Source organism: Panthera uncia, chromosome B1 (genome assembly GCF_023721935.1).
Source record: "Panthera uncia isolate 11264 chromosome B1, Puncia_PCG_1.0, whole genome shotgun sequence".
Lineage (NCBI taxonomy): Eukaryota > Metazoa > Chordata > Mammalia > Carnivora > Felidae > Panthera > Panthera uncia.
Window position 1 is genome coordinate 19,338,880 of NC_064811.1, and position 13,887 is coordinate 19,352,766.

Sequence of the window (13,887 nt, forward strand, 5' to 3'; positions counted from 1 at the left end):
CTGATTTCGGCTCAGGTCATGATCTCGCAGTCTGTGAGTTCGAGCCCCGCGTCGGGCTTTGTGCTGACAGCTCAGAGCCTGGAGCCTGCTTTGGATTCTGTGTCTCCCTCGCTCTCTGCCCCTCCCCCACTCATGCTCTGTCTCTCTCTCTTTCTCTCTCTCTGTCAAAAATGAATAAACATAAAAAAATAAAAAAAAAAGAAGTCCCGGCAGAGGCCTGGGGTGGAAGGGAGGAATGCGGAGCGAATCCAGGGGAAGAGGCAGTGGAGAAAAAGTCAGAGGAATTCTGAGAGAGCAGTGCAAGACCGGAACTGGGATGCAGAGAAACTGGAAAAGAAACATACTCAGAAAGTGGGGCTTGGCGGGGACTGGAGACCCTGCTGTGGAAAATTTGGGAAGAAGTCTTGGGAGGTGTTGAAGCGTAGGTGGTCTTTCTTTCCCTTGCAAGGCAGCCCCTCCCCCCTAGGCGGTGTGTGCTAAGATCCAGAACCCTGACACCCCCTCCTCTCCCTCCAGAATGACCCCCCCAAGCCGAATCTGCATTTCTAAACAAGTGCCTCCAGGTAATTCTGACAGAGGTGCCCCCCCCCGCCCCCCCCCCACACACTTTGAGGGGGTGGCTGTTGAAGAACTAAAAGTGTCCTTATTCACAAGGACGCTAGGTAAGTGGAATTTGAGGGGAGCTGCAGAGTGCGGAAAGGCTTTGGGGGTTCAGGGAGCTCTGTGTGGTTTCTCGGTGAAGAGGCAGGAGCCAGGGGAGGGGCAGACGCTGAACAGGTGGGAGGAGGAGTGCACAGGAGACGACCGTGTGGACCAACAGGAGGGCGGGCCAGTGTGTTTCCCAGAGATGGGGGAGAGGGTGGAAGGCACTGGTTCCATCCGAGAGTAAGTCTTGGGCTTCATGGTGAGTAAGTCTTGGGCTTCATGGTGAGTAGCATCTATTTTCTCGGTCAAAGAGAAGCCGAGGCTGCCTGCTGAGAATAGTCTAGGGTTTAGAAGACCTGACAAGTTTTGAAAGAGCCCCAGTGGCTGCTTTATAGGAGTCAGTGAGGACAAAGAAGGCTCATGTGGAACACTGGTGGCTGCAGGGGATTCTTCCGGAATAAAATAGACCTGGTACCTACTCTGGGGAGATTTCCATTTCTTCTCCCTCCCCTGAGAAGTATCTGAATTTTAGCACCTGACTGTTTCATTCCTTGGTTAAGATTTCTTTTAAAAGAATTTTAAAAACTTCTTCTGTCAATAAATTACCCTTGTCATCCCTCTGAGATTGCCCAGACTCCCTCCACTGCTCTCTGCCTTCTTTTATATATATCTTCATCTCCTGCGTGATCTTCCCTTCACTCCTTGCTTCCCTCTCTCTTTTTTTTTTTTCTATTTTGTTTTTACAATGCTCTCAATCATTTTCCGGTTGCCTCTCTCCCTGTGCCCCCCGCCCTCGCCAGGACCCTGATTCCCTCATCTCTCTCCTCCTTGCTGGAAGCCTGCTCACTCGTTCCACGCCTTCATTTTGGTTCTGTGAGTAGGTTTTATAAGCAGGACTCGCTACGTGAAAGATGGAAACGCAGGCTTCTTCGTTAGACAATGATGAAGGATTTCAAGAGGGCGACAGGGGGGCCCTGGACCAAGTGTGGGGCCTTTCTTGAGCATGGCCGCCCGCCCTTGGAACCAGCTCTGTTTGCCACGTTTGTTGCTTTAACTTATTGTATATTCACCATCGTCTGAACACCTCCAATTCCTCATGCGTCTCTAATTGCTATTTTAACTGGCTTGATGTTGCCCCTCATAGTCAATATGTTTGTAAAAACCAACACACTCTGTTTTGACTGTAGTTCTGTCCCACCACCGTTTTTGCTTATCTGGAAGAGTGACGCAACACTCCCTTCTGGGCCCGGCTGGCTGCCTGTGGAAATTGACGCTTGATGTTCCTCTCTGTCCGAACCCCTCAAAGTCATGCTGGAGGCTAAGACGGCACTGAGGAGGTGCCTCCCCTGAAGGAAACCTTGCAGGAGAGGTAGGTTACATTCCCCAGGCAATGGCACTACCCAAATCACCCGTGTAATATGCATTTCTCAGCGAGTGGCTCAGAGTAAGTGTTCAATATGTAATGACAGGTAGTATTTCCTCACCCAAATCTGGCGAATGGCCAAGATGTTGTCATAATGCAGATGGACCATTCCAGTTTAGTTAAGTTTCCTTAACGTGAGGGCTCCCCCGATTCCCCCAAAGGCCTGCAGACCCACCCGGCCGCCACCCACTGCTGGTAGGTAGCCAGTGTCCCACCTCTCTCCCGCCCACCGCCCACCCAAGGGTTTATCTACATACTTGCTGGTCTGCCTCTGGTGCTGGATGACCATGTTTTTCTCGTGGATTGTCTCTAGTAGGGCCGTTGCCAGAGATTTCAGATCAGAAATGGACTGTGGAGTAGCTGGGAGACTGCACCCGTGATCCTCAGACAACAGATCCTGAACTAGGTGGGATTAAAGTTTACAACTCAGTGTTACGTCCTTCTGAAACGCTGGAATGCAAACCAATGTCCATTCTTCCTGGATAACAAAGCTGGGATACGTTCCCAGCTCCTAAATGCTACGATGTTGTACTGAAGAATCCGCATCAAGTGTCAAAAGTAAAACAAAATAAAATTCAGCATGAGGGGTAAACGGCAAGTAAAAGGAGGAAGTTCTCGTGGACTTTTACCAACAATGTTTTAAAAGGATAATAATAATCTTTTGTATTTGTCCAGTCTTTTGCCCTTTCAAAACATTTTCATACTAACTCATTTGAGGCTGAAAATTAAAAAAAAAAAGAAAAAAACTCACCTGGGAAGTATTATGTATTCCCATTTCACAGACAGGAATGCAAGGTGGTAATGGGTTAAAAATATTAGCTAAAGGTCACACAGCCTCGCAAATGGTAATGACTCTGGTCCTGAGCTCCTCACTTTGTGGCAAAGTTTCCTACGATGTGGTATGCTCGGTGGGTGGGAGGATCATATAGGGCATTACTTAAAATACAAAATATATTTTGTGCATGCATGTTTTTAGGAACTAAGAGTCACCACAAAAGAGATACCACTTGGACTTGTTTACCAGACAGAAACAAATAAATCTCACTGTCTACCTTTGAGCATCACTTCCTATATGCTTGTATGTAGGTACACAAATTCATACATTTTTCTTTGAAAATGGGAAAAAGCTCTTCTTTTTGCACTTAAGCCTATTCCCCATCATTAATATTTTTTAAAACATAAAATAGAGTGGCTGCTTGGTAGCCCATATATAAAATATAGAGTAACTTCTTTAATTACTGTTGGACATTTATGTTATTTCCTATGTGGGTTTTTTTTTTTTTGGTTTTGTTTTTATTTTAAGTAATGCAGGAAGAGCTTTCTTCAAGGAATAAGTTTTTCATACATCTGTCATTATTTCTTGCTGCTCAAAGGGGATGAGTTCAAGGCTTTTCGATATAGGTGGCCAAAGGGTTATCTAGAAAGGCTGTGCCAAGTTTACTGCTTGGCCATGGCTGGCATTCCCCACATCAGTGCAAGGCTGGATCTCACCATTCAAACATGTTTGGCTGTCAGGGGTACCCAGGGCTAACCTCACATGAGCCACTCCATATTTCTGCGGAGTATTGTGGTTTTCTGTTTAAAAACAATTCTAGGGTTTCCTTTTTTCAGTCAAGTGGAAAAACAAAAGTTGCTTGGACAAGTGCCTTGGTTATTAGGTGGGCTGGAGATTCAGCACTTTTTTCTTTCTTTTTTTTTTTCCCCAGCCACTGTAGCTCTGATTAAGACTGCCGCCTGATTGTTCTGGTCTGCACGGCCGGCAGCCCGAGAGTGGGCCAGTCGAGCGTGTTCAACCTGAGGCTCACGTTGAGAACTGAATTCCCAAATATTAAGTGTCAGAAGCAAGCTCTCTGCTATTTATTCCCCTGGACTGTTCCTGGAAGATCATTATTTTTCATCAGAATCGACAAGGAGGAGGAACAAAATTGCAATCAATAAAAGCTTCTTTGAAAAAGGCACATGTTCCATGATAAAATGATTTCAGCAGCTATGAGACTTTTCTATTCTGGTCACAGAGGCCAGGAAAAGGAGAAACTCGATGAGGCTGGAACATGTACTCAGTGATGCTAAACTGGTGATGAGAGGGTAGGGGGAAGCATTCTTGAAAGAAGAGCACAGTGGAGGGGAACAGATGCAAATGGGGTCCCGTCATTAGAAAAACATCTAATGTAGAGGTTCTCAAAGCAGGATCCCGGAACAGGCATCAGCATCACCTGGGAACACTTAAGAAATGCATATTTTCTGCACCCCCCCCCCAAACCTACTAAATCAAAAACTCTGTGTGTGGAGGGGACAGTAATCTGTGATTTCACAAGCCTTCTGGGCAATGCTGATGCAGAGGCAGGTTTGGGAAGGCTGTTTTAAGAACCGCTTGGTTCCCAACCCATAAACCGAGATGTAGACCCACAGCCCCAGCACCGGATTGTCATCAGAGGTCGAACCATACCTTGCTTTGCAGACAAGACTCCAGTTAGCGCACTGCTGCTAGATTTACTCTGGCCTTTTGAGTTTTTCCGTCTCTCGAGAGCATTCTAAAGCAGCATTGGGAGAAAATACAAATCTCTATCAAAAAAGCCAAATAATAGAAAAATACCTCCTTATAGTAGACACATCCTCCCATCTGGCATGCAAGAACCCTGGCAAACTCCAGATGCTGACCCAACTTTTAAAATTCTGAGTCCCTGCCAAAGAGTTATGAAATGTATGGATCTGGTAAAGAGGGTTTTTGTTTTTTTTTTTTTAAGTTGGTGCCCAGCAGAATGACAGTAATTACCTTCTCCTATATATAAAAGGCACTCCGTGCATATTTGTTAAATTAAATCAAATCTGAAGCAAGAATTCCATCTAATGTGTGAAGTCACTAGTTATGGAAACCCCTTCTGAATAGACATGAGATGGAGAACAGGTTTACTTCCATATACCAATGCCAAAAGATCGTTATTAGTATTTGGAAGGCTTCCGTGGCTGGGTTGGAAGAAGACATGGTCAAAGAATGACATCGGTCACGGACACAAGATTAGGAAGTGTGAACGTGAACCAGAGTGCCATTCTGACAACAGACCCTTACGTTAAAATTGATATGCACTGTCTAGCCAATGCTTAGCACGTAGAAGAACCGAATGAAGGCTGTTAAATGAATGCATACACACATTTTTTAAATGTATGTATTAATTATACAACTTTAAAAGCTGTATTCTTCTTTGGCTCCATGTGTATATATAGACTGACGTAAAGTGTGGCCCCCACAGAATGGAAGAGGACGAACAGTGTAGAGACTTCTGAGGCAAAAAGCTAACGTCAAAAGCCAGCAAAACGAGAAGGTTCTCCCAAGCATCTAGACTGCTGTAAAACTTCACCCTCAGGAAGAGAAATCAATCTATTTTCAAAGCAGAGAAGCCCAGGAGACGTTTCTAATTATAACGCTCACAACGAACATCTGCAGAAATAGATATTATCAAACTAATGGTGCCGGAATTAGTCTAAACAACAGTGGGAGAATTTAAACATTCTGTCCTTTTGGTGTGACGTGAACATTGTCTCTCGGATCGTGATTTCCCAATCTCTGTTTCTTTCTCGCTCAGAAACCATTTTCTTAGGGATGATTATGCGACAAATAGCGTCTGATGGCAGCATACTGCACAGAAAAGCTGGGGAAAAAAAGCTAATTCTACGTGCACCGAGGCCGTAACGTGGCCGTGTCCAGATTCGGGTGGTCTCTGTGTGCCCTGTCCCAGTAACGGCAACAGAAGGGACTCTTGCAAGAGCTGTTTCTGTTGTGTTTGTCGTTTGGGGTATAATTCTTCCTGGTTACCTCAGTTAAAGCTCTTATTCTGTCTGGGAGGGCAGGCAAGTACTCAAACGTCTTTGGCACATAAAAGGGAATTAAAATAGAATGGCATTTAGATGCGCGATAATGAATCATCACTAGTGTCACCATGACTTTCTACCTTGTACTTGGCAATGTTTGATTTCAAGAGGTTGACCTCTTCATGAAGTTGCTTTAGTCTCTCTTGAAGGTACCTAGAAAAGAAAACATTCAACTAGGGAGTGTTTGGGGACAAGATAAAAAAAAATACACTCAAGTAGGAGAGAGGAAAAAAAAGAAAAGGACACATCCCAAGAGCCATCTTTTACATATAATGCCTTCTCCCCACCAAAAGGAGGAGAAAAATGCATCTTTGTCACCTCTTCTTAAATGGATGCGATCAAGGTCAAATAGGCCCAAATCACAGAAACCCCAACTTTAGAACAGCCTTCTGCAGAGATCCCCTACGGGATATCAACACAGTTTCCACATAATTCTCATTAAGATGATTCCACTGGGAAGGCAGGCAGGAAGAGGCGACACAAGACACAACATGAAGTTAGACACACGCACGCACACGCACAAACACACACGCACACACACGCGCGCGCATTGAAACTTGCCTCGGGGAAGAGAAACAGCTACGGGAATTTCTCAATTTATTTTCTTATTCGTTTCCCCCTCCTTGATAGCAATACCGAGCAGCTCTTGCTGGCTCCCTACCCCTCCTGCCCAACTGGGGAGTGGGGAGGGCAGGGGGAGAGAGAGGAGAGAGAGAAGGGGGTTCGCATGTAGGCATATAGGTATGTGGTGCTTCCTTTCTGACTTTCAGAACTCATCCATGACACTGACGTCACCATTTTAGCGCTGAGACTTCCCTTCCATTGTAAGGCAATTCCCTCAAACGTCACTAGGGCTGCAGATGGCCCCCAGAGCGCCCGCCGGGGCACGGCCACTTGCCTGTTCTCCATGCAGAGGGCATCCACGTCGATGAGACGGTTCTCGTGCCCGCCCAGGATACGGTTTAGCTCCTGGTTGAGCCTCTCCACTTTGTCCTGGTAGGAAGACCGCTCCTCTTTCACATCCTGAAGCTCATCCACAGAGGCCTGTAGGTCATGCTCCAGAGACTCAATCTGAAACCAAGGGAGTGTCCTTACTTACGATGGTCTTCAGATGTCACTTCATGGCCAGAGATGGAGCCTTCTGCTTGGCTGGCTGACTTTTACAGAGCGTATTCGTGCCCCCACCCACGTGTTGTAAAACCGCAAGCACCCCACGGGATAAAAGCTTAAGGGAAGGGACAGACTTCCTGCCCGACACTCATGATGTCTGAGATAGGATGAGTGCCACCTGGAAGCAGAACCCACCCCCTCCCAGCGGCAGCTCGCCCCCAAGCCGGAGGCTCCAAGGGGGCAAATCCAGACGCTGAGAAGGGCAGCCGGTGTCTTACACACGCGTACTTTTTCAAGCTTCTCGAGACGCAGAAATCTTGTCCTGTTCTTCGAAACCAATGAGCAAAAGAAGGAAAGGAAGTCTAGCCTCTCTTCCTCGTTCCCTAAATAGGGCTCTGTACCCTTTGAGATTCTACCTGAAAAGCATCGCTTGGCATTTCAGGAAACTTGCAGATTAAGGTCAGGGGGTCACGTTTTGTTCCTGTCTATACTGAGTGTGAGTGTGTGTGTGTGTGTGGGGGGGGTGCGTTTCTTTCGTTTAGAACAATGGCATCCAGAGTAGGAGGGCACACGTGCAGGAAGCCCGGACCGCAAGAGGGAGGCTTGGAACTCGCAGAGCACAGAGGAAGTAAAAGCACGCATCACACCCTCTTCCGCCTCTGACTAGCATCCCAGGCACGTCACCCTCTCTGAGGAACAGGGGACAGAGTCCGACCGTACAAACACATCCCCCACTCGTAACAGATGTTAGCAATAACCTGCTCCTTGGCTCTCTCCAGCTGCTGAACCAAGTCTTCACGCTCGTGAGCTGCGAAGTGTCGCACGCCAATTTCTTCGTCTCCGAGCCTCTGTTTGGCAATTGTCATTCTCAAGAGCTGCATTTTCCATTGGTAGCAAAGGAAAGGAGAGAGAGAGAGAGAGGGAGAGAGAGAATGGGTGTATGTGTGTTAAAATGAATAGATCCAAACAAATACTCAAGCATATTAGGCAGAAAATTTTGGAAGGTAAGACTTTTCAAGATATACTAAGGAAGGGCACAAGGCAAAGAAACTTCTTGACAGTATCATGAATTTACAAAACCAAATATAATATATATTATACTTTGTACGCACATGCATGTGCATGCATACACAGTATAAGTCTAACAGGAACACAGTCCTGGGCATTTGAAGGTGAATGTCCTTTACAGCACTGCCACAGTGAGGAAAAAACTCTGGGTCAGAGATCAAAGATTAAAAAATGGTAACACAAGGTTAAGAAGGGTCTGGTGAGTCGGGCATACTCCCATGCTCTGAACACTGAGGCTACATCATCAAGGGCCTTAAGAATGCCCCCACTAATGACCCAGTAACCCTGCTTCTGAAAACCTGGGCTAACAGCAATCCCAGACATGCTTTAGGAAAAGAGAAAAAGTAGATGGCACTGTCCTTCACAGAAAGAGCTAAAAAAATGAGAAACAGAGTCTAACAAGAGTGGAATGGCTAGCAATCAATCAATGGGCTAGTTTGCAGCTGTTTGACACAAGGGTGATGAACTGTGTAATAACGCAGAACATGCTTATGATAGCATGCTAAGCGGGGAACCAAAAGCAGACGACTAACTTCCATTTGCAGTGTAATTGAAATTACACTCAGAACCCAGGCACAAAAGAAAAAATGACCAAATACATCAACATTTTTAAATGTGCACGTTTAGGTAATGGTGAAGCTTGCATGGTCTCTGTTTGGATCTCTGTTTTCTAACTTTTCAAGTAAGCACACACAACTTTCATAACAGGCTTTTCTTTAAAAATCCCTATAGATAAAATTCCAGTCTTCAAAATGTCTTTTTCCGAAGGGTCCCTGGAGAAACTAGAGCTGCCCCGGACTCTGGAACCTAGCTCTACGCACAGCCGCAAACCTTCTTGTAGAGCCGCGATGGGAACTGTGACCCCAGGATGATCCCACGGTGCCAGAACATCCCTTAAGTGCCTATCTCAGTGCCAAACAGGTTGCCATTAGAGTGAATTTTTCAAGTTATGGCACTTCTTCCGGATGCTTCTTCTAAAAAGGTTGTAAGCCTGACTCCCCCACCTCCCTGTAGGGTGTGAGTGGATGGGCTTCATAGATGGATGAGATCCTGGAGACAGGTTTTCACAACCCAGCCATTAGGGTCTGCTTGGGGCATGCTCTTCCTTGTTCCAGCATGGATCTTAAGGGCTTCACTGCTGGTAAAGAAATGGATTTTCAAGTCTCTAAAGGATTTGGGGGCAGGTGAGAGATAGAAAGTTAAAAGCCAAGGTAGAATATTAACAAGACTGAAACAAGATATACCAGCAGTGAACGCTGAAAGTAATGATGCCCAGAGAAAAGCAAAGAGCATTTTCTTTTTTGTTTTTAATGTTTATTTATTTTTCAGAGAGAGAACATAAGCAGGGGAGGGGCAGAGAGAGAGCGAGACAGAGAATCCAAAGCAGGCTCTGCACCGTCAGTGCAAAGCCCAGCATGGGGCTTCAACCCATGAACCATGAGATCATGACCTGAGCCGAAGTCGGACGCCGAATCCACTGAGCCACCCAGGTCCCCCGCAAAGAGCATTTTCAGGTGACATCTATTTGGGGTCCTTATTTGAAAACCACTCAATTGAATGTGACAGACATATATTGTGCACCTACTACGAGCCAAAGCATCACTGATACTGAGCAGACCATGTTCCAGGAAGTCTGCACACAGAGCTGGCGGAGGACGTATGGCACGTAGGTATCCAGATGGCTGTGCTTAATGGAACCCGCTTCCGGTTGATCCTCATTACTCGAGGATTCTGTATTTGTGAATTTGCCTACTGCCAATGTGTTTGTAATCTCAAAATCAACATGCATGGTGCTTTTGCATCATGGGCAGACATGTGCAGAGAAGTACAGAGGTGCAGAAAGTGTGAATCATCCAACAGGCGCATTCCCAGTTGAGGTAGAACAAGGCAATGGGTGTTGCCTTATTTCAGTTCTGGTACCGTGAATAAATACTCCTTTCGTGGTCTATTTAGTGCCATGACTGTTCATCCTTTCGTGTTTTTTGTTGGTGTTTTGCTACGTAAAATACCTAGTGCTGAAGTGTTATCTACTGTTCCTAGATAGGCTGTGAGGTGCCTTACAGAGAATACGTGTCGGGCATGAGTTACAGCACGACGGGCCCTGAGTTCAATGTCACAGAACCAACACTATAAATTAAATAAGGTGGCTTTAACCAGAATCACACATAAAGCAAAGTTATGTGTTAATTGATAAAAACGCTGTGGCCAGAGGCTCCAAGGAACCTGGTCTTGGGCTTCTCCTAGGAGCGATGGTTCAGTATTTGCTAATTCACTGTTCGTAGAGAATTTAGAGAGCAGAACTACAGCAAATAATGAGAATCGTCCGTATTAGGGGAAGCAGGAGTTTATGGCAGAACTGGTTAATTCAGCTGAAAGCTGACATGTGAAACCATCTTTTACATCACACAGCTTCTCGGTTCAGAACTTTCGGAACCCCAAGAGGGCATACAGAAAGACAAACAGCTAACCAAATGAGAAACATTTCTCGGAGCAAAGGGTCTAGGAGCAAGAAGGCTTGTGCCTTTTTTTGGCACGAGGCAACAGGCGGCCTTTGACCCAGCTTTGAACGGAGGGCACTTCTCTTGATCTGTGAAAAGCCAGACTGACAGCCTGAACTTTAAGTAATAAAACACTACGGTGGTTTTCCATTCGCAGTACGCTTCACTGAACACCTAATTTAGAATCACGCAATTATGTTTGCTTAATGCCAATTAATTATTAAACATGTTTATTGAGGTCTGACAGCCATATAAGAGAGTCATCTTTTATATGCCGGATGCCTGTTAAGCCTCAATAAATATGTTAACAATCATTTGGTGTTTAATATGCATACAATATTGTCTATTAAACTGCAGGGCTGGACTGGTTGAAACATTTGTTTTTTTTTTTTTAAAGTGAGGTCCAAACTGGTAATAGCTGGATCATTAGTTGGTCTGAAACTCAAGTGCAAGCAGCCCAAGTGCAAGTCAAGTCAAGTGCAAGTCAAGTCAAGTGCAAGGGGCCAAGGAGGGGGTTGCGACAGGGATGCCGAAGGCAGAGTTCACCCGCCTTCCAGGGCACCAGCCTCGCAGGCTCCGGAGCCTGTCTTGGCTGGGGTCTGTGTCCTGGCTCCACAGTCTGCTAGCTGTGCAACCTTGGCACACGCCGGAACTTCCCCGGGCTGCAGTATCTTGCACTGAAACAACACAAGGGTAATGGTATAGCTTCCCTGGAGGGTTGCTGTAAGCATGCAGTGAGAAGGAATGGGGTTGCTTTAAGTGAACATTTCACTTAGGGGCTCAAGCATACGTTCTTGGCGAAAAGATGAGGGAAAGAAAAAAAAAAAGGAGGAAGAGAGGATGAGAGAGAGAGAAAGTTTTTTTAAGTTGGGTGACTACCCACTTCCTGCGTTCAATGCCCCGGACAGAGGGGTGTGGGGACGTGGCTGGTAACACATTCAGGCACGATCGCATTGTTCATACGAATGCATCATGCCGTGTTCGGGAACATAAATGCCATGTGCCCTGAACTTGATGGACAATTTCAGGGACCATCGTGGGGGCAGTGGGGTGGGGGGGTGGGGGGGGAACCTGTGGCTAGACACAAGTTTTTGCCGCTCACATGCTGACTTCAGAACGTAATCCTAAGAGAAGATGGGTTTCTCTGTGATCCTTAGCACAGCCCCCGGAACAACAGAAGTGTGCAAGAAGTGTTAGCTGCTATTACGATTATTGTTACGAGTGTCATCATTGTTGTCCTCCACGTAAGTTTCCCCCCACACTCGCCCGCTGGGGAAGTCCAATCTTTCCTTCAAGCTGGAGGAAGCAGGGCTCCAGGGCCAACCTTATCTGCAGACTGCAGGCGATGATGTTGATTTCCCACCTTGGAAATGGCTATTGCTACAACTGCTCCGGGCACTTAATTCCCCCAAACAGGGTGGGCAAAACTCCGGGGCCAGCCTCCCTGCGCCAGCCCCAGAAGTGGATCATTGCCCCGCGAGGCACTTGCCCGCCACCAATAGATGTATTCATTTGCTGATTTAGATGGAAATAAACGTTTATGAATGAATTACGGGTGTGAGTCGTCAGCTTATGGATGAGGAACGGCTGCAGCTGGGATGTGGCTGGGGGACGTGGCCACAAAACCATGCGGCTAAATGACTCTTGGGTGCCCTTCCCCCACCCTGCCCCCTGAGTCAATTCCTCCGCCGAGGCCCCCTGCAAACTCTGGTCCTCCTTCCCCCAGTCGGAATGACTCACTCCTTTCCACCATCTCTTCTCAGGCTTCTGCCGTCATGGCCCGCCATATGCTCTCCTCACCTGGCTTCCACCTGCCCGAATCCGTTTTCCCCATGAGACAGGAAGAGGAAGCCAGAGGCAGGAGTGGCTGCTGTTCCCCGGGTGTCACCTGTTCAGACCCTGATGCTGCTATTGCCTGTCATGCATCCTGGGAAAGTCACCCAGCCCTTGCTGGGCCCCAGGGGACATCCGTCCTTTTGGAAATGGGGATTGTCTTAGGGCATCCAGGCTGCTGTAACGGACTGCCATGCACTGGTGGCTTATAAGCAACAGACATTGATTTCTTGCGGTTCTAGAGACCACGAGTCCTAGATCAAGGTGGTGGCAGGCTTGGTGTCTGCTTCCTGGTTCCCAGAGGGCCATCTTCTTGCTGTGTCCTCACATGGTGGTGGCGATGACAGAGCTGCTGGGGCCTCTTTTATAAGGACACTGATCCCAGGCATGAGGGCTCCACCCTCATGACCCAATAATGTTGCAAAGGCCCCACCTCCTAATACCATCCCGTTGGGGGTTAGAATCTCAACACATAAATTTAGGAGGGGGAGGGGACACAATATTCCACCCCTGACCCCTTAAAATTCACAGTCTTCTCACATACATAATACATTCATTCCATGTCAACAGCCTCCAAAGTCTTAACCCATTCCGGCATGAACTCTAAAGTCCAAAGCCTCACTGAAATAGCGTCTAAATCAGATATGGGTGAGACTCTAGGTATGATTTGACCTGAGGTAAACTCCTCCAGCTCTGAACCCATGAAACCAGACAAGCTGTGTGCTTCCACCATACAAAGGAGGGACAGGCACAGGATAGACATTCCCATTCCAAAAAGGAGAACTAGGAAAGAAGAAAGAGGTGACAGGTCCCAGGTGACCTAACAGAGCAAACAATGTTAAACCTTAAGGCTCAAGGATAATCCTCTCTGGCTTGATGCTCTGCCTTTGGACTCACTGGGATGGCAATGTCACTTCTGTGACCCCATGACTTGGCAGGACAGCCCCACGGTGGCTCTCTGCTGGCCTTGCAGTTCTGGGAGGCCCCATCCTCTATAACCAGGTGTAGGCTGCCGTGACCTCCAGGCCCATGCACACCAGGCAGACTTGGTGACCTCAGATGTGGCTTCATGGTCATTCTTCCACTGTCGTGAAAAACAGCACCTGGCTTCTGTCTGAGACGGTTGATCAGGACAAATCTCCTTATCAAATGGTCACCTGGCCACACGCTTGATGATTTTTTTTTTTTTTTTTTTTTGCAATACAGATAGCCTGAGGACTATCCATATCCTTAAGTTCTGGTTCCTTTTTGCTTAACAATTCCATCTTCAAATCATTTCTTTCTTCTTGTAATTGATAAGCAATCAGGAGGAACCAAGCCATGTCTCCAACACTTTGCTTAGAGATCTCCTCAGCTAAATACCAAATTTTATTGCTCGCAAGTTCTACCTTTCATAAAACAATGGATTCGAACACAGTTCAGCCAAGTTCTTGGCTACTTCAT

The 13,887-nt window shown here is 46.7% G+C and overlaps 1 protein-coding gene across 6 annotated transcripts in view; it reads right to left on the reverse strand.

Moving 5' to 3' along the window:
• Window positions 1-13,887, reverse strand: part of CCDC149 (coiled-coil domain containing 149) — a 95,923-nt gene that overhangs the window by 21,507 nt on the left and 60,529 nt on the right. For all 6 annotated transcript variants that reach the window (XM_049630393.1, XM_049630392.1, XM_049630394.1 and 3 more), the window contains 5 exons: window positions 7,804-7,920; window positions 6,834-7,006; window positions 6,016-6,088; window positions 4,515-4,599; window positions 2,326-2,470 (listed from right to left, as the gene is read on the reverse strand). In XM_049630393.1, the coding sequence (XP_049486350.1) occupies window positions 2,326-2,470; window positions 4,515-4,599; window positions 6,016-6,088; window positions 6,834-7,006; window positions 7,804-7,920 (593 nt within the window). The remainder of the gene's footprint in view (window positions 1-2,325; window positions 2,471-4,514; window positions 4,600-6,015; window positions 6,089-6,833; window positions 7,007-7,803; window positions 7,921-13,887) is intronic.